This window comes from Schistocerca nitens, chromosome 3 (genome assembly GCF_023898315.1).
Source record: "Schistocerca nitens isolate TAMUIC-IGC-003100 chromosome 3, iqSchNite1.1, whole genome shotgun sequence".
Lineage (NCBI taxonomy): Eukaryota > Metazoa > Arthropoda > Insecta > Orthoptera > Acrididae > Schistocerca > Schistocerca nitens.
This window is the reverse complement of record NC_064616.1, coordinates 253,933,280-253,955,433: the sequence shown is the minus strand read 5'-3', so window position 1 is coordinate 253,955,433 and position 22,154 is coordinate 253,933,280. Positions and strand designations below refer to the sequence as shown.

At 40.1% G+C, this 22,154-nt stretch overlaps 1 protein-coding gene across 1 annotated transcript in view; it reads left to right on the top strand.

Moving 5' to 3' along the window:
• The window catches only part of LOC126248218 (probable low affinity copper uptake protein 2), an 87,085-nt gene that overhangs the window by 29,506 nt on the left and 35,425 nt on the right, over positions 1-22,154 (top strand). The window contains exon 4 of the mRNA XM_049949041.1: positions 9,513-9,724. Within this exon, the coding sequence (XP_049804998.1) occupies positions 9,513-9,724 (212 nt within the window). The remainder of the gene's footprint in view (positions 1-9,512; positions 9,725-22,154) is intronic.

Here is a 22,154-nt window from a genome sequence, read left to right as displayed (position 1 = left end):
CTGCAGCTTACCAGTCAGCTCTCTCATCCCTTTTTGCTACTCAGCTACTTCAACCCCCATCATCCCACTTGGGCTCCCTGAGAACCTGCCTGAGAGGCTGTTTCCTGGCAGATACTATCGACTAGTTTACTCATTTTTCTCAAACTGGTGAATCCACATTTCTTTCAGATTCCACACATGCTTTCTTGCACCTGGATCCCTCATTCTGTAATGCACAGCTTGCCTGCCATCTAGAGTGGTCAGGCCTCTCAGACATGTACTTGAGTGACCATTTCCCACACGTATTTCGTCTGCTAACTCATGTCCCATGAGTGTACAAGACCAACTGGCAGCTTTCTAAAGCTGACCGGAGGCTCTACTCTGCACTGGCAATTGTCAACAAACATTTCCACAGCAGTGACAATTACATGGAGTGTCTTACGAATGTTATCCTTACCACTGCAGAATGTTCCATCCCCTGAACCTCTTCCCTACCGTGACATATCCCAGTCCCCAGGTGGACGGAGGAATGTTGTGATGTGGTTTGTGTGCGGAGATGTGCTCTCCGTATCTTTGAATATCATCCCACAAAGGAGAACTGTATTTATTATAAACAATTGCACGTAAAATGTAGTCACATTATCAGAAATAGCGAAAAACCTATTTGGATCTCTTTTACTACTTCTTTTAACCATTTTACTCCCTCTCCTATTGTTTTGGGGTAACCTATGTCAGATTTCTGGAAACAAGGTACATCTCCTGATTTCTGGCCTGACTGTAGTGAACAATGTCATTGTGGACCCTGTCGATATTTCCAACACTTGGGTTGATACTTTGCCGAGATCTCGAGCTCTGTGCATTACCATCCTGCCTTCCTACCTCGGAAACAAATTGAGGGGGGTGGGGGTGGCTGGGGGGGGGGGCACTCAGGAGATGCCTTTCCCCTCTCACAATCATGAATGCTACGATACTATTTTTACTATGAGGGAGCTTGAATGTGCTCCCACCTTGTCACGATCTCCTGCTCTAGTATCGGATGATAATCATATTTAGATGTTGCAGCATCTGTCTCTTGGTGGCAAGCACTTTAGCCGTCATACATATACTCACATCTGGACAGATGGCACATTTTGCAGACGTTGGCATGAAGCTACTGTAATCCCCATTCTAAAGCATGGTAAGGACTTACGTCTTCCATCCAGCTACCACCCAATTTCCCTCACCAGCAATGTAACAAATGTTCGATGGTCAGCTGGTGTGGTGGCTTGATTCTTGGAATTTATTAACAAATACACAATGTGTGTTTCATAAGCATCGCTCTACAGTTGATCATCTCATCACCCTGTCAGCCCATATTATGAACAATTTTCTGTGGATATTCCAGACTGTAGCTGTGTTTAATTTGGAGAATAATTACAATACCTGCTTGAGGATGGGCATCTCCATACAGTGCACATGTGTGGTTTCCGGACCGCCTGCCCAATTTTATTTGGGGTTTTAAAGAGACAAGGTTTTTGAGGTACATGTGGGTTTGGCTTCATTGAACACCTTGTTTCAGGAGAATGGGGTGCCTCAGGGGTCTGTGCAGAGCATAGCCCTATTTACCATAGAAATTAACCCTATCATGGACTGTCTCCCGCCAGGCATCTCAGGCTCTCTGTTCGTTGATGACTTTGCAATCTACTGTAGCTCTCAATAGACCTGTTTACCTGAGCAACAATATCAGTGATGTGTTGACCGTCTTTACTCAAGGAGCTTCACAATGGCTCCAATTTTTACACTGAATTTGTAGAGGCATAAGGAGTTTTTTCTGCTGACCTTACATTTCAGTCCTGTTGCTCTTTCGTTTGTCAAAACTATGAAATTCTCGAGGCTCACACTCAATAGGAAACTCTTCTGGTCATCCCATATATCTTATAACGCTGCACGCTGTACCTGATCTCTAAATATCATATGTTTTTCAAATGGTACTCTATGGGGAGTGGATTGTAAAATCCTCCTCCTCCTCTTATATTAATCCTTTGTCTGATCAAAAATGGTCTATGGGTGTCTCATTTACTCATCTGTGTGACCGTTTATTTTATGCTGTCTCAACACAATCCACCATCAAGGCACACGTTTGCCCACTGGAGCTTTCTACACTACTCTAGTTATGAATCTCTGTGCTGATGCTGCGGAACTACCACTGTCGTACCGGTATGATGTTCTCCTCAGTAGATGTGTGTTTCATCTGTCCTTTATGCCCAACCATCCATCCTATGTGTCCTTTTTTGATGAATCAGGGTAAGCACAACTTCTTTGTTGCCTGCAGCAGTTAGCTTTTGTATACTGATTTGGAAGCTTAAGGTTACATTACCTACCATTTTACTGACGCGTGAGAACCCTTCACTGTCTTGGCTTTTCATCTTGGACTTATTTTTCTTGCCAAGGCCACTACTCTAGATTTGACCTATCGCTGTAAGGTTTTCAAACTTTGCACACAACTTGGAGACAGCACCTTCGTGTACAGTGATGCTGTAAGACTGACCATGGCATCGGACGCTCCTTTGTCATTGGCAACAAACATTTTAGGTATCAGCTTCTAGAACAGCACTTGATTTTTACTGCAGAGCTTTCTGTCCTCTATCAGTCCACTTGGTACATCTGATGTCACAGGCTTCTCAACTGTGTATTATCTTCATATTCAATTTGTACCCTCCAGAACCTCTGTGTGTCGTACACATACCACTCCTTAGTATAATGAATCAAAGAATACCTCCACTCACTTGCTGATGATGGAGCCAACGTGATGTTCAAGTGGGTCCATGATCATGTCGGAGAGTTGGGGAATGAAGCTGCCAATGCTGCAGTCCAACTACGTAGGCCTTTTAGCTATTCTGTCCCTTCAGATGATCTCTGTGTTGCCAAATGTAGGAACATTGTGTCACTCTGAAAGAAACACTGGTATTCTCTATATGGAAATAAACTCTGGGAAATTAAACACCTCCCAAGGGCTTGGACGACTTCCTCTCACCCCTCTCATCGTCAGGAGATACTTTTAGCTAGGTTGCATATTGCGAACTGTCGTTTCAGTCACTGTCATTTGTTAAGTGGAGACCCTGTGCCACTCTGCGTTTACTGCAACCAATCATTGACAGTATGCCATTTTCTGGCCCAGTGCCTATTTTATAACCGTTTATGTTTTAATGAATGTTTGCCATCTCAGTTGTCAGATATTTTACCACATATAATACGAGCTTTAAATTAATTTTATTTTTCATTTGTTGCAGTAATATGGTGAAGAAAATTTAATTTTCAACCATTTGAGCAACCTCATCAAAGGGGAAGTGATGGTTTTTAGCTATCCCTCTACTCCATTCAGTTATGATCTGAGTGTTATTGACTTCAAATTCATTCATTAATTGACCTATGACCTCAGTTTTGCATTCTTAAGTGACAACAAACTACAATGTCAAGTGTAACACAGTTCCAGTATGTAACAATGTTAAACCTTGTGTGTAAAATATTTTATATAAATCACGATAACATCAGAATAAACTTCCTGTGTACACCACTTCTCTGCAATGCACACTGAGATGCTATTTAGTGAAATAATTGTGTAGAAAGTGTAAGATGTTAAACATATGGCCTCCTATCTCCAACCTTACCATCCAGCTGCTCTCCTCAAATGTTAACAATCAGCTCCCAAACTCAACTGATCAGCTTGAAACTGTTAGCTTGGTGGGCATTATTGGTGTGAGCCAAAGGCACACAAAATACTACCTCTACATTCCTTAATAATAAAGTAGTTGTAGAATATTGGTAAAGAAATGAATCTGAGTAGGGGGTAAAACAGCTTACTATCAAGAGGATTGCTACTATGGTTGTCAATAAAATCAGAATTATTTATTAAAGAAATATAAATAAATGAAAATATGCCTTCACTTCACTCCACCTATTACATTGTACATCAGCTAACATTTTCTCAACTCAGTTATTAAGTGAGGCTTGGGAGTGAATATTATGGCTCCCAGAGCCAGAAATGCTGCAATGTACCACATAGTAAAAAAGTTACTTGTATTTATTAATAACAATCATTTAAAAAGTGCACATTGTGAAAGAAATTATCCCTTGAGCAGGGGCAACTATGTATAAAGTGCGCCAACCACTAATAACATTGTTTTGCACTGTTCCATTGTTGTTTTACAGTTGCAAGCCCATACCTATTTGGCCATTACTGCTTCAGCTGACACACTGGTAAGTTGTGTTGTCATATGTCCAAGTGAACAGCAGAAATGCAAAATAAACAGTTAAGTAGGTGAGAAAAAGTTTACGATCTGTGCTCGAAAATGCCTCAGATTCTGAGCTGGCAGCACATCCCACAATGAGGTGGTTGTCTACAAGATAATAAGTAATTGAATAAGTGTTTGTTGGCTGGGATTTGATGCAACTGCGCTGTTTAATGCTCTGAGTGGGTCACATTAAAAAAAAATTAAACAGTGATTTAACTCACATAATGTAAGTTTATTTTATTGTTGTTTAATTAAACTAAGATTAAACTGTGATTTTGCTCATACTACTTTACCTTTCAAATATAAAGGCAGCTGTTGTCTACATGTTTACAAAGTACACCACACCCCGCTTTGTGTTACGAAAATCAGTAGGCCCACTCGAGGGTTAATAACACAGGCAGAAGAGCTAAAGCTATATGAGACTTAGCTAAACCACAGACAGCCAAAGGAAAATAAATCATTGCAATTTATGCTAGTTGACAGATGCAGATGATTTTAAGAACCGTTATATAAATGTAGTAGATACAATTGAATTAGCAGGAAAAACAAAAATCAAGGCAGTCCTTTGAAAAATGCATCTCCGTAGCAATGTCCGACTTCAGACCTAACTGTATTGCACATACACGTACATATATCTGCATGACTACATTGTCCTGGCCAACTAGTTTGTATGGGCACTGGCCTAGAAACATGTGACTATTGACAAATAAATGCCTGATCTGTATAGAGTGTTCTTACCTTGAATCCTTCCATTACTTATATTGCACCAAGGACTTTCCAAGGACATAACATTTATTCGTGAAAAACTCTCACCCACTTCCCCTTTTGAAATTAAGAATTTGTTAATCCTTGTCAAAATAAAAAAAATAGACAGAAGAGATGTCAGTAATTACTGATCTATTTCATTGCTAAATCCAAATCCAAATGTGTAAAGAAAGTAATTTACACTAGGACAGCATCCTGATTTGCTTGTAATGATATGCTTAGTGATCCATAAGTTTGATTTCACAAGGATTTCTTAACTGAGAATGCAATTTACACATTCTTTCAGCCAAAAATTAAATAACAAAAAAATTGACATTTAATTTTTGTGTCCTCTTGAAGGAATTTCAATATGTAAATCACAGCACTTTGTTTAAAATAAAAGTTTACTGGAATTAATTATGTAACTGACAAATGGTACACATCATATTTAATTAAAACAATGCAGAAGATTGTGGTGTGTGGTTCAGTGACTACAGACAGGGAAGATTTTTCTTGTATACTGGGGATTAATTAATGGAGTTCCACAGGGTACAAACTTAAATCCTCCCCCTTTTTTTTTTTTTTTTTTTTTTTTTCTTTTTTTTTTTTTTTTTTACTCCTATATATAATTGACTATACATTGAGTATGAAAGAAGTGGACGTTCCTCTTATTGCAGATTTACTGTTAGACATACAACAAGGGAAGTTTAAATACTACTTTTTAAAGTGTTATTGCCTGTTTTTCTGCCAATGGTCATTGCTTTAATTACAAATTGCATTGTCCGCTCTGCCTGTTAATGTGTATTATTTTATTTTTTGTAATTTGCTTTGTACAATATGTATAAAATCTTGTTTCAGTTAAGTTAGGTCATCAGTCACCACTTAATGTTATTTTAGTTAATTCTGACAAATAGTGAAGGTGCTGACTGGAGATGTTACTGTAACTCTCTCCAGGATTTATAGTTTTCAGCAGGAACAGGCGCCATGACAGAGTAGAATGTGTAGTAAGGCATTCAAAGAAGGGGGTGGTGAGAAGGGCCTGATAACTGGAAGATTGTACAAAAGTAGGTAGAATCAAAAAGAACAGAGACGGCTTCATGTTAGAGACAGAAATGGGTTTCATAACTTCTGAAATGGAGAGGAGTCTCAAGTATCTGTAAGGGTAAGGAGACTGTAGCAAATTTTGAATATAGTGAGAAAAACATAAGGTAGAGAGGAGGGTTGGGAAGAAGAAACTTCTGCTGCTCGGTAGTAGACAGTGAAGATTGTCAGGTAGGATATGAGAACTAGAACACTAGTATATCTGTACCTATTCCAGAACTCAGTCACATAATGCAGGATACAGAGCAACTGTGCAAAGACATTTTAGAGAGGGATGTGTGTGTGTGTGTGGGGGGGGGGGGGGGTGGCAAGTAATAGCCTGATTAGGGAAAGTGTGTGTATCAGCCATGACCTTGCAAAGAAGGCTTCTGGACCTATCACCGTTGTGCACTTTGTTTAATTGTTTGCATGTCATGATCAGCAGTGCTGTGAAGCTAGTTACTGTAAACTTAGGAATAGCTGTGATGGAAGCTGGCATATCCCAAATTGATGTGATACTGGTCATGGCTATCAGTAGACAGTATGGGGTTTTTCAAAGCAAGGGCTACACCTGAAATAGGTTATTGAGTTTACTGGCAGAGAATGTAGTGGGTGAAATCAGATTCGCATGGCCCAGTTCCTGTTGTAATGGGGAAGACTGGTAGATCTTTTTAGTGTGAATTTGACTAACAGGAATCCCTACTTGTGTGTGGTCTTGGTAATTATATAAGGTAATCTGATGGTTACAAAAGAAACAGACTATTGGGTACTACTGATATTTCATCAAAATGTTAGGGAACTCCAGTCACTGCTGCAGAAATAAATCTTGACTGTGATATATAGTGTTGACCCATTTCTTCTTCAAGTATTCTTTATGGGCATTAGTAGCTGCCATCTGTGCCAAAGATAACATTCTGTTCAGATTGACTGACGTGTCAAAATTTTGTTCTGAACAAATGTTTCTGCAATTTATCAAGTGTTTATTTATCAGTAAACTACACAGGGAACCAGTATATGAAGCAGTAATTGGTTGAAGTGTGTGTTTCTCTCAAAGAAGTAATGTATAATATCTTTTAGTGCCTTCTTTTGTAGAATATAATTGGTTTGGAGAGTAAAGGGACTAAACTGCAGGGTCATCAGTCCCTGTGGTGATTTGGAAAGTAAAACGTTCATATAAAAATGTCTAGTAAACAGACTGATATCTCAATGATAACTAATTGAAAAATGCACACATGTGCATGCAAATGGAGAGAGGGGCCAAGGAGTGCCAAATAACACTGAGCACACTTAGTTGATGAAAATTTATGGGCTGTAGGGAGTCAAATGTAGTGAGGCAAGTTATATAATACAGTGAATCAATGCATAAACATAAAAGTTTGTAACAAGCTATGAAAAACTGGAAAAGAGATGCCAGAATTTTGGTGAAAATGTAAAGAATACAAGTTGTGAAAAAGAAATTGTGTTTACATGTGACAACAGAGAAAATTGAACAACTGTGACCTATAGTTGTGCAAAATATGTGACTGTTTATAGCTTAATATTGGAAAAATTTGAAATTAACAAAGACTGTGTTAACACCATAAGTGAAAAACTTGTTCCTGACTTGTGACATACAGTTTGTTGTATAGTTGTAATGTGCAGCTCCCTACACAACCTTTCAATAGATATTCAAAGCTGTATAGTGGTCTGGCTCCAGACTCCTACAGTCGTCAGGAATGAGCCAGGTGGGATGTGATGGTGAGAGTCTAGTTACACTTGAGAGTGCCAAGAAAACATAATTGACAATAACACATTTATTCGGCAGTAATACAGGATTGTTTTCCAAAGCACTGCACCACAGCTGGGCCGGCAGAGTAGCATCTCATCAGCGGTGGAAGGCTGGCATTCATGCGTTCGTCTTGCAGTATCACCAGCACAGCAAAGCATTGGGCGACAGCTGCTACGTCATGGGTGGCCGTCGCCCATGGAATCTGGTGGCCTCCAACTCTGCGTATCGATCTCCATGGTGCTCTTGTGGAGTTAAGCCCCAAGTCCTTATGAAGTACTCAATGGCTCATAGGGGTTGGCTCTCAGCGCCTGTGTAGGGAAGATGAGCCAGCAGCCTCAGTGTCTGCCACAGGAATGGGATGAGCAGCAGCGGTACCCACCTACTCGAAGGCGGATGACAGACAATGTCCAGGTCATGCAGATGAAGCCTTCAGCAGGCCTGCAGGGTAATGGCGGCCTCTGCATCCCATCGAATTGTCTTGGAAGTTGGCAGTGCAGCTGGCAGCAGCCACGTCCACCTGGCTGGACTCGTGGTTCCATAGACAGTTGGATACAGTGTGCCGAGGGTTAATTTCCCTAGCCTCCCCTCTCACTGGATAGCTGCAGCTGACACAAGGGCTGAAACTATGCAATGGGCAGCCAGCAATCAGTGCTCATCAGTCAGCCATGAGTTAAGAAGGGTGGGATATTTATGTTGTCACTTCCCATGTGCTTTGCGGCAGCAAAGATTGCTATGATATCGTGTGTCCTGGCTTTTCCTTGCTGTCATCTGTCCTTGTGACTTCAGACTTTGTCAACTTCATCTTTCAGAGGCTCTTTGCTCTGCTGTCTTTGTACCTAAATATTTATTGTTGTGTTATTCCTAGCCTTCCTTACGAAACTCTGCATTGTCACTACTACGATGGTACCTCTCAGCTCCCATGATGTCATTATGCTTTGCTTGCAGACTTAGGAACTTGGTTGTTCCCTCGTGTTGTGATAGCTTTTGTGTTTGCTACAACTCGCTCAGCATTTCTCCCTAGCTGGCAGTCTGCTGATCATTGACACAGGTGGTTCGGCTTCTGGGAGCCAGGGCTACTAATCTGGGGCATAACAGCTGAATGATATCAATGCTTTGGCCAATTTCAAAAGAAGCATTCACTGGTGGTTTCTAGTGGCAGCTTTATTTACACTGACAAAAAAGCATTCTTGCCATTGGAAATTACATTGGAGATGAATAAAGGTAAATTGTTTAAACTTTGTTCTTGTCTTGATTTAAGGAACTTTCAGATACACCTTGTGTGATATAGACACTACTATTGAGATAGGATAAAATAAATGTATCGTACGTTACCTATCTGGCCAGTTCTTCATAAGAAGCCGTAAAATTTACCAAAATTTATTGAGAAGTTTGAGGTTTTTAATGTATAGAAATAAAAAAGTTAAGTTAAATTTACAAATAATGAAAATGTTTAATAGGAGTATATGGGTATGTGCATCAGCTGCCATTGGGAAAACAGAATGCACACAAAATATAATGACAATAATTTATATTTAAAGAAAGAGGGAAATCATTTTGAAAATGAAGGTATCAGATTTTGGTACAACATTAGAAATGAATTACTTTCTTAATATGAGTAGTAAGTTAATGATGCATAAATTTCTGCATGACATAATTTGTGATTGTTACAGGTTGTACTCTAGACTTTTCCAAACATTGCTGTATACTGCTCAAGTTCTTCTTTCCTACATACTAATGCTATCTGTAATGACATACAATACTTACTTCACTGCATCAGTTGTACTTGGTGGTGGCATTGGTTATTTTCTACTAGCAAATTCAGTTTTGGAACTGAGGGACTTTGGTGGCTGTGACAACTTTGCTGATGATGGCAGTAATAACAGTGAGTACTTTTAATGTCTCCGATGTAAGGATGCCATTGAGATATATGAGAAATAGTATGAAAAAATTCTTTCCTTTACATGTTCTTAAATGCTGTGTGCTTAATAGCAGAATAAAATGGAGGTTTCCTTACAGTAATAATTGTAATAATTCATGGAAATAACAAGTACCCATAAAGCTGAAGGTAACTGGACAAATGACACACATAACTTCCTTATTTGGTCACACACACACACACACACACACACACACACACACACACACACACAAGAAGAGAGAGAGAGAGAGAGAGAGAATGAACAAGCGGGGTGGGGGGAGTGGGGGGAGTGGGGGGGGTGGACGTGGACCACAGCTCATAGATATAGACATATGTGTATTGATGTGCTGTGAAGAATAACAAAAGTTCACAAACTGAAGTACCAAGGTTCAGATATATTTTCTGGGCTTCTGTACTACACAGTGCCTCCAATGGAAGGCGAGGGAGTAAGTCTCATATTAATTTTTTTTCTATAGGCATGTATGATACAATTGTTTTGGCCAGCGTTAAAGAGGTATGTACCTATGTAGCATGTGGTAGCAATGATCTCTGGGTGTCTGGCATGAATAGATGGTGGTACGTGTTGGTGCTACTGCTCACAAGGTGGGACCTTTGTGGCTATGCATGTCACTGGGCGACTACTGCAGAACTGAAGGGAGTAGTTTGATGAGAAATAGCTGCCATTTGGCCAACAATAATTCTCAGAGCCATGGGCAACTCCCAAGTGAAGCTCACAGTACAGTATCAGTGATAGTTGATTGGTGAATGGTGATGCCTTTTGAATTTGTTTGAAGGAATTGTAACATATGACCACCTTACATGAAATAGTGTGTTTTGGTTTCCTTGGTTTGTTGACTTTCTATTGCCTTTCAAGATATGGAGGCCTTTTGTGCTTCAGCCTGTATTTCACTGGTGAAACATGCCCTAGCTGTTGGCATGCCCATCATTTCATAGGAAAGGTTAGCCCTTCAAAGAACATAATTTTAGAGTGTCATATGTCACCTTGTGATAAATATGATCATATCACGATGTGTGGTTGAAGTGATCACATGTTTACATCCCATCAACAATGGACCTGGTGCACAGTATTTTGGAAAATTCTTTATATGATGTTTGGAACTTTAGTAGTGGCAACTATTTATCTGCAGCTCGTACAAAATACACTCCTGGAAATGGAAAAAAGAACACATTGACACCGGTGTGTCAGACCCACCATACTTGCTCCGGACACTGCGAGAGGGCTGTACAAGCAATGATCACACGCACGGCACAGCGGACACACCAGGACCCGCGGTGTTGGCCGTCGAATGGCGCTAGCTGCGCAGCATTTGTGCACCGCCGCCGTCAGTGTCAGCCAGTTTGCCGTGGCATACGGAGCTCCATTGCAGTCTTTAACACTGGTAGCATGCCGCGACAGCGTGGACGTGAACCGTATGTGCAGTTGACGGACTTTGAGCGAGGGCGTATAGTGGGCATGCGGGAGGCCGGGTGGACGTACCGCCGAATTGCTCAACACGTTGGGCGTGAGGTCTCCACAGTACATCGATGTTGTCGCCAGTGGTCGGCGGAAGGTGCACGTGCCCGTCGACCTGGGACCGGACCGCAGCGACGCACGGATGCACGCCAAGACCGTAGGATCCTACGCAGTGCCGTAGGGGACCGCGCCGCCACTTCCCAGCAAATTAGGGACACTGTTGCTCCTGGGGTATCGGCGAGGACCATTCGCAACCGTCTCCATGAAGCTGGACTACGGTCCCGCACACCGTTAGGCCGTCTTCCGCTCACGCCCCAACATCGTGCAGCCCGCCTCCAGTGGTGTCGCGACAGGCGTGAATGGAGGGACGAATGGAGACGTGTCGTCTTCAGCGATGAGAGTCGCTTCTGCCTTGGTGCCAATGATGGTCGTATGCGTGTTTGGCGCCGTGCAGGTGAGCGCCACAATCAGGACTGCATACGACCGAGGCACACAGGGCCAACACCCGGCATCATGGTGTGGGGAGCGATCTCCTACACTGGCCATACACCACTGGTGATCGTCGAGGGGACACTGAATAGTGCACGGTACATCCAAACCGTCATCGAACCCATCGTTCTACCATTCCAAGACCGGCAAGGGAACTTGCTGTTCCAACAGGACAATGCACGTCCGCATGTATCCCGTGCCACCCAACGTGCTCTAGAAGGTGTAAGTCAACTACCCTGGCCAGCAAGATCTCCGGATCTGTCCTCCATTGAGCATGTTTGGGACTGGATGAAGCGTCGTCTCACGCGGTCTGCACGTCCAGCACGAACGCTGGTCCAACTGAGGCGCCAGGTGGAAATGGCATGTCAAGCCGTTCCACAGGACTACATCCAGCATCTCTACGATCGTCTCCATGGGAGAATAGCAGCCTGCATTGCTGCGAAAGGTGGATATACACTGTACTAGTGCCGACATTGTGCATGCTCTGTTGCCTGTGTCTATGTGCCTGTGGTTCTGTCAGTGTGATCATGTGATGTATCTGACCCCAGGAATGTGTCAATAAAGTTTCCCCTTCCTGGGACAATGAATTCACGGTGTTCTTATTTCAATTTCCAGGAGTGTAGATAAGTGTTTTGAAGTTTTACTGACCTTTAAAGTAGTCACCAGCACTGTGTATAACTTGGTGCCAGGGATGTGGAAGTCTTGGATACTCTTAGCAGTGCCAGTTGTGTCGACAGTTCGAACGTCACTGTCTATTGCCCGATGAATTTGTAACAGTTCAATTTTGGAACACAACCTACGACCAGCATAGAGACAGAAGTGATGACACTTTCTGCACGACCTGACCATCATTTTGGAGGACAATGCTCAAGCACGTACAGTGCAAGCTGTTACTGATTTGTTTGACTGATGGGGCTGCTAAGTGCTATACCACCTACTGCACTGCCCTGACTTAAGCCCTCGTGAGTTCAACTAGATTTGTAAACTGACAGAAAGACTTCACGGTATTCGCTTCAGAACTGCTACAAATTTGTCAGGCAATAGACTGTGCCGCTCAAACTGTCAACACAACTGGCACTGCTAAGAGTATCCTACGACTTCCACATTGCTGGCAATGGGCTATACACAATGCTGGTGACTACTTTGAAGGTCAGTAAAATTTTGAAACAGGTATCTATTTTGTATGAGCTGCAAATAAATAGTAGCCACTATTAAAGTTCCAGCCCTCGTAGTATTCACACTGTTACTGGATGAAATAATTCATTTACTTTCTTTCTGGGCATTAGTGGCCATTGTGGGTTTGGATAAAACCTTTCTTTCAGATACTGCATGGAAAAAATAGGCACTGTCAGATCATGTGAATATAGTAACTGAACTACCACTGAAATGATGCTATTGCTGCATAATGACACATTGGTACATATTTTAAGAATATATTATGATATACCATACCAGGTGTAAAAGGGAACATTTTAGCTTATTACATCATATGATGTTACTATATGGATCTGTTTTAATTTTTTTTTATTATTATGAATATGTTTAAGCGTTCTCTCCAGTCTTTTGCCCCTTTTTGCTGCCTGGCAGAATATTTGATAATTTACTGTTGACTGAAGAGCTTAATTCAAATTTGTAGTACATTGTAAAAATATTTAATATCTACGGGCTGTGGTGCACATTAATAAGTAAGTAATAAATTGCTATAGTAGTTATAACATGTAACACACATAAGTAGCAGAGTAGTCAGGCAAATAAAAGTGATTACACAGCTATTTCTAACTTACTGTTTAATTTTTGTGTATTCTGAAGTTATATTTTTATAAGAACTATTAATTATTTTCAGATGTTCCTCATGTAGTAGTAGTGAGAAACTTGTATCCTCCTCACTACTTTATCTGTGTGGTATTGTTGGGTTTTACATATGTAACTGATTACTTTTATCCTTCATTTTCAGTCTTATGTTATGATGTAATTTGAAACGAGCCACTGCTTTATCTTTCATAGTATTTGTATCCTTTTTGATCTGGTCTCAGCTTTCTTAGACATGGCATGTTATGCAAGTAATCACTTATCTTCCAGCTAATTCCCCCTCTGCTTCAACTTGCTTACTATGTTTCAGTGGAGTTGTTTTGGCTTAATGTTATTTGGCTACAATAAAATGTATGGATGGGGAGCAGTTTTTGGTCCTTGTCTGTGCTTCATGTAACTTTAGCGTTATATGTTTTCTCATATTTTGTGTCAGTTTTACAAATAGCTTTGTCAGAAATGAGGAATTCTCCAAGTATTTTTTCTGAAAACACAAGGAGAACATTCTAGTAACTAAATACAAGGCAATGCCACTCCATAACTCCTTAACAGATTGAGAATGTTTCCTGTACTATAGTATCCAATTACTTAAACATTATGTCCCCCTGGGGATTCCTAGTGTACACCAACTTTTGAAACTTGGGAAATTTAAAAATCTAACACAGCAAGTGAACTGTTCTGTGATACCAGAATCAGAATTTTATTGTCTCATTTCATTCATGTTAAATCATTGATTTAGTGTACAGGAGACTTTTTAAGTTTATAACTATAATAGGTTTCTCATGGAATACAACATTTACTAGAACTATAAAAATCTGAATATATATACTATTAATTTTTATCCTGCTCAGATGGTCAGATCATTAAAAATTTTAGTAGAGTAAAAGCGTTTTTGTACCAGAGGGCTGTATAATTTTCTTCTTACTGAATTACTTTCAATCGTTTGAAAATTTTTCTTTTTAACTTATTGTATATTTTCATCACCATATATTGCGGGGTCTGTGCAAAAAGACTGCGTCTGTCTAGGAATCATGAAACTTTCTCTGTTTCTAGTTTCATGTCCATGCTGGAAGTTATTTGGAGAATACAATTCTGGATTAGTATTTGTGAAAAGAATTATTTCTTAGAATTAAAGTGAGTGAGTATATGTTTAGGTCTCTTAATAGAGGCCAACACGATTCTCTTGGCTTTGCACTACACATGTTCCTTATACTTTCTTTTTAAAAAGTTAATATCTTGTCCAATTGCTAGCATTTCCTCAAAAGACAATGCTGTATCTCACTACCTTCTTCATGTCTATGGCAGTGAAACTGGCTAAGATTGACAAAGCAATTGGCAGGCTGTTCGGTTTATTGTTTAAATAGTCTATATGTGAGGACCAAAGCAGATATCTGTCCAACTGTATTTCTAAGGATTTAACACTTTCTGCTTCATTTAGTTCAAGACTTCAGTGCAAAATTTTGATATAATTTATTTTAGACTGTTTTGTCTTCAACTGCATAAGCTGTGTTTTTGAAATATTTTGTTTTAGGCCATTTACATGGCACCACACATCTAGATTTTCTAGAGTTTTTATGACATTTTCGGGGATTTCTTCTGAATTTTTATTTTCTATCGTTATTGAGATGTCTCATCAGTGAATCAAGCTGAGTTATACTTCATATTTATGGGTAAGTCGTTTATGTAAAAAAGAAAAAGTATTGGGCCTAGAATTGATCGTTGTGGTACCCCCTGTGAGATAGTTCTCCATTTTGAGGAGTATTTTCCTTTGTCTGATATTATGATTACCCTTTGGTGTCTCTTTGTCAAATATGACAACTGTAAGGCTCTGCCTATAATTCTGTATTTTTGGAATTTATTTAATTGCAATGAGTGGTTCACACAGTCGAAGGCTGTGGATAAGACACAGAAGATTCCTGCAGTGTTTTGTAATTTATCTAAGGTGGAATTAACTTTGTTTATGAATTCATTAATTGCATAAATTGTACTTTTGCCTTTTTGGAAGCAAAACTGATTCTTTGAAACACTCTTAAATTTGTGACAGTAATTTTGAATTCGGATTGCAATGATCATTTCAAATATTTTACGAAATTCAGGAAGAAGGGAAATTGGATGGTAATTTCCCATATCTTCTTTAGAGCCTTTTTTAAATACTGGTTTCACTTTCGCATATTTTAGAATGTCTTTAAAGTAGCCTTCTTCAAGTGATTAATTATTTCAGACAGTGGGTGTGCTATTATATTTGAAGCTGCTTTGATGACTTGGGCAGGTATTTCATCCCATTCCACAGAATTTTTATTTTTTAGGTTTAATATGGTTATTTCTACATCTTTTAATGTTTTATTGTCAAATTCTTGCTATGACTTGACCCAAATAAATGTACATTATCTTGATAGGAGTCTACATCTACATTAGATTTTGCTACTGTTATAAAAAAAAATGTTGAAATTTCCTGATATTTGAGCAGGATTTACAATTTTTTTTTGTCTTGTATCTTTGGTGTGCCTTTCCTTTCCTTTTTTTTATTTACTGGAAGGGGATACGTGATATAAATGCCTCAACTCATAAGCTGGTATAGACACGAAGATGAAGTTGAGAAAATATCACACTGACAGAGATGCTAGACATCAATGTTAAGTAAATGTCAATTAAATCTATAGAACAGTCTTCTTTACATATGTTTTCAAATTATTTACACTGTGAAATTGAGAAACACAAATACTGTGCAATGAAAAAAAATATTTTTTGATGCAACTTACTGGCAATGGGGAAGTTGGACAAACTTGGTGGAGATTTATAACTTAGTCAGCTTCTTTGTTTTTGACAGAAATGGGTAGCTGAATTAGTGTCTGCACTTGTTTGCTTGAAGAGGATCCATATGAAGGACTTTGAAAAACTGCAATCTCATATGAAACCAATGTAGATAAGAAAATTTACAGAGTAGTCATCCACCATTTTTAGCTCTTGCACTTGGAATTTTGTCCAGTTCACAAATTATTTTTAACTTTCAATTTTTCTCATGCTGCATTTTTGCTGTTGTCATCAGATCATAACCAAGAAACACAAAAATATAAGGACATTGTACGTCATGAAAGTGGACCATACAATGCATAAATAAATGCCAACTGGATAATGAGGTGATGCATTCATATTTCTTCATTGTGATCAGATGATGGTGATTGTGAGAACATGCCACGAGGAAAATAAGATGATAAAAACAAATTTTTTTTTGTAGTCAAAACCCCGTGTGCAAGAGGTGAAAACATTGAAAAAAGTGCACAATATGTCGTAGATCAATTGACAATTGAAGTTTTATGAAGTAGCTAGCCATAGGCATATCTGAAGAAGGTAAAATTTGCATGAGTAATTAACTATGAGAGAACTTTGTGCACAATAGCATCACATATTTTTGCATGCTGCCGAACATCAATGAAATGAAATTCTTTAGCAATTACTGGAACATTAAAAAAATTGACATTGTAAGCCAATTTCCCACTTAAGCCCATCTCACACGGAGTATGGAAGCAAGAGAGGGGAAGAAAACCAATGTGCACTTCGTGTGCATACCGGGGGTAGTCATTCCAGATGTGGAAAGGGTCCTTCCGGATGCCATGAAGGGTACAGGGTGCACCCATCTGCAGGTGGTCGCTCATGTCGGTACCAATGATGTGTGTCGCTATGGATCGGAGGAAATCCTCTCTGGCTTCCGGCGGCTATCTGATTCGGTGAAAACTGCCAGTCTCGCTAGCGGGATGAAAGCAGAGCTCACCATCTGCAGCATCATCGACAGGACTGACTGCGGACCTTTGGTACAGAGCCGAGTGGAGGGTCTGAATCAGAGGCTGAGACGGTTCTGCGACCGTGTGGGCTGCAGATTCCTCGACTTGCGCCATAGGGTGGTCGGGTTTCGGGTTCCGCTGGATAGGTCAGGAGTCCACTACACGCAGCAAGCGGCTACATGGGTAGCAGGGGTTGTGTGGCGTGGACTGGGCGGTTTTTTAGGTTAGATGGCCTCGGGCAAGTACAGAAAGGGCAACAGCCTCAAAGGGTGCGGGGCAAAATCGGGACATGCGGGGACCAAGCAGCAATCGGTATTGTAATTGTAAACTGTCGAAGCTGCATTGGTAAAGTACCGGAACTTCAAGCACTGATAGAAAGCACCGAAGCTGAAATCGTTATAGGTACAGAAAGCTGGCTGAAGCCAGAGATAAATTCAGCCAATATTTTTACAAAGGCACAGACGGTGTTTAGAAAGGATAGATTGCATGCAACCGGTGGTGGTGTGTTTGTCGCTGTTAGTAGTAGTTTATCCTGTAGTGTAGTAGAAGTGGATAGTTCCTGTGAAATATTATGGGTGGAGGTTACATTCAACAACCGAGCTAGGTTAATAATTGGCTCCTTTTACCGACCTCCCGACTCAGCAGCATTAGTTGCAGAACAACTGAGAGAAAATTTGGAATACATTGCACATAAATTTTCTCAGCATATTATAGTCTTAGGTGGCGATTTCAATTTACCAGATATAGACTGGGACACTCAGATGTATAGTACGGGTGGTAGGGACAGAGCATCGAGTGACATTATACTGAGTGCACTATCCGAAAATTACCTTGAGCAATTAAACAGAGAACTGACACGTGGAGATAACATCTTGGACCTACTGATAACAAACAGACCTGAACTTTTCGACTCTGTAAGTGCAGAACAGGGAATCAGTGATCATAAGGCCGTGGCAGCATCCCTGAATATGGAAGTTAATAGGAATATAAAAAAAAGGGAGGAAGGTTTATCTATTTAGCAAGAGTAATAGAAGGCAGATTTCAGACCACCTAACAGATCAAAACAAAAATTTCTGTTCCAACACTGACAATGTTGAGTGTTTATGGAAAAAGTTCAAGACAATTGTAAAATGCGTTTCAGACAGGTACGTGCCGTGTAAAACTGTGAGGGACGGGAAAAACCCACCGTGGTTCAACAACAAAGTTAGGAAGCTACTGCGAAAGCAAAGAGAGCTTCACTCCAAGTTTAAATGCAGCCAAAACCTCTCAGACAAACAGAACCTAAACGATGTCAAAGTTAGTGTAAGGAGGGCTATGCGTGAAGCGTTCAGTGAATTCGAAAGTAAAATTCTATGTACCGACTTAACAGAAAATCCTAGGAAGTTCTGGTCTTACGTTAAATCAGTAAGTGGCTCGAAACAGCATATCCAGACACTCCGGGATGATGATGGCATTGAAACAGAGGATGACATGCGTAAAGCTGAAATACTAAACACCTTTTTCCAAAGCTGTTTCACAGAGGAAGACCGCACTGCAGTTCCTTCTCTAAATCCTCGCACAAACGAAAAAATGGCTGACATTGAAATAAGTGTCCAAGGAATAGAAAAGCAACTGGAATCACTCAACAGAGGAAAGTCCACTGGACCTGACGGGATACCAATTCGTTTCTACACAGAGTACGCGAAAGAACTTGTCCCCCCTTCTGACAGCCGTGTACCGCAAGTCTCTAGAGGAACGGAAGGTTACAAATGATTGGAAAAGACCACAGGTAGTCCCAGTCTTCAAGAAGGGTCGTCGAGCAGATGCGCAAAACTATAGACCTATATCTCTGACGTCGATCTGTTGTAGAATTTTAGAACATGTTTTTTGCTCGAGTACCATGTCGTTTTTGGAAACCCAGAATCTACTCTGTAGGAATCAACATGGATTCCAGAAACAGCGATCGTGTGAGACCCAACTCGCTTTATTTGTTCATGAGACCCAGAAAATATTAGATACAGGCTCCCAGGTAGATGCTGTTTTCCTTGACTTCCGGAAGGCATTTGATACAGTTCTGCACTGTCGCCTGATAAACAAAGTAAGAGCCTACGGAATATCAGACCAGCTGTGTGGCTGGATTGAAGAGTTTTTAGCAAACAGAACACAGCATGTTGTTATCAATGGAGAGACATCTACAGACGTTAAAGTAACCTCTGGCGTGCCACAGAGGAGTGTTATGGCACCATTGCTTTTCACAATATACACTATAAATGACCTAGTAGATAGTGTCGGAAGTTCCATGCGGCTTTTCGCGGATGATGCTGTAGTACACAGAGAAGTTGCAGCATTAGAAAATTGTAGCGAAATGCAGGAAGATCTACAGCGGATAGGCACTTGGTGCAGGGAGTGGCAACTGACCCTTAACATAGACAAATGTAATGTATTGCGAATACATAGAAAGAAGGATCCTTTATTGTATGATTATATGATAGCAGAACAAACACTGGTAGCAGTTACTTCTGTAAAATATCTGGGAGTATGCGTGCGGAACGATTTGAAGTGGAATGATCATATAAAATTAATTGTTGGTAAGGCGGGTACCAGGTTGAGATTCATTGGGAGAGTGCTTAGAAAATGTAGTCTATCAACAAAGGAGGTGGCTTACAAAACACTCGTTCGACCTATACTTGAGTATTGCTCAACAGTGTGGGATCCGTACCAGATCGGGTTGACGGAGGAGATAGAGAAGATCCAAAGAAGAGCGGCGCGTTTTGTCACAGGGTTATTTGGTAACCGTGATAGCGTTACGGAGATGTTTAATAAACTCGAGTGGCAGACTCTGCAAGAGAGGCACTCTGCATCGCGGTGTAGCTTGCTCGCCAGGTTTCGAGAGGGTGCGTTTCTGGATGAGGTATCGAATACATTGCTTCCCCCTACTTATACCTCCCGAGGAGATCACGAATGTAAAATTAGAGAGATTCGAGCATGCAAGGAGGCTTTCAGACAGTCGTTATTCCCGCGAACCATACGCGACTGGAGCAGAAAAGGGAGGTAATGATAGTGGCTCGTAAAGTGCCCTCCGCCACACACCGTTGGGTGGCTTGCGGAGTATAAATGTAGATGTAGATGTAGAAAGATTCACTGCAATCTTAATTGCCACCTCATGAGACCGCTCCCTTGAGGGCTCTGTATCTGCTAGCCGTCTGCCCTGCAGGGAGCTGTACATGTTTCTCATGATACGTACAATGCCATTTCTGTTATGAAGCTGTACTGGCTGTTCTGGCTAATCGGGAGTGCTGTACGGTGACTGATGTCACATCCTGCAGGACAGGAACTCTGAGACAATGCCAGTTAACTCTCGAGAGCAAACAGAATGTCACGCACCCGCCGGCTAAGCTGCAAACTTTCTCAAACGATTGTAAAGAAACTGTTCAGTAAAAAATTTGGTTCTCACACATCTTTTAGCTTTATTCATCAGTTTCTTGTTGAACTGCCTATCATTTTGTTAATTGTCATATTTACTGTGATATTTTAGGGTTTAGTAAACTACTCCATGAATTTCGGAAAGTTTGTAGTGAAAAATAGAGGTTTGCTATGAATTTGTTTTTGGTGCAAGTTGTCATATGTTGCTGCATATAAAATGTAACTAACATTTTTAATTTTTCTGTAAAATTAAAAAGATATTGCTATCTACCACCAGTCGTGAGAAAATGGATTGTATGTAAAGCACTGAGTCACAAGTTCGCGTGCTAGCCGAAAAGCCATTATGAAATATTTACAAAATTCCTTGTATCTTGTAAATAATTTCAGATATCGAAGCAAGATTTTGAAAAAGTAGTACGCAGAGAGGAGAGTATTTCACGATATGATTAATATGTGAAACTCCCATATACCACAATATTCAAGTGACTACCGATTTTTTCTGTGAAATGATGTAATATTTAAGTGCCATCAATAACTGGTGAAACGAGAACTACTGTGGGTTTGGAACGATATATGTGAAGAAATTAGTTTATTTTTATGCTGAGAATGGGCTTTTTCATAAACTATTGTCATGACTTTACATCAGTTGCTGTTTTATCATTCTGTCACAATGTCTGCTGCATTATTATGTCAGTGAGGTGAATATTTATAAAGTCAACTGTATTTTGGAAAAAGACACTGATTAATGTGGCAACAAGGAGTCTTAGGTATTACTCAAAACTCATCACTGATAACCTGTCTCTGAGGAAAAGTAAAGGTGATGATAAGTCAAGGGAAAATAAATCGCAACTTCAATTGAAATTTCGGCGAAATCCTATACCTCAGTGTATGTTTCATAATGAATGCTAAGGACTGAAACTGGGCAACAGATTTTATTTCAGTGTCTCAATAATATAAGAAGTATTAGAACAGTTAACAGTACACAGCATGCCATCTTTTCTTTCCTATTCCTATACAAAATGAGGGATTGTACTTTTTCACCACAAACATCTTTTAGTTTGTCAAAGATGTTGGTAATCTGTTTACACCTTGATAGGTAGTTGACTGGATTTTGCAAATTTAAATGTTTTCATATTTCTCAGATCATTGAGATGCAGAAATGAAATTCTTTGGTCAGTGTCAGTCCACATTATTCATTATTAAAAACATACTGGGGTATAGGATTCCATTAAAATGTCAACAAAAGTATCAATTTATATTCTTCAGACTTCTTATTCCCATTCATTTTCTTCAGAGAGACATTATCAGTGGTGCGTTTTGAGTAATACATTAAGTTCTCTTGTTGCCACGATCAAATCTGCTTCTTTTGTCAAAAACAGCAGAGTTTGTAAATATTCATGTCACTGACATTCTAATGCAGCTAAAAAATGCAACATAAAACAGC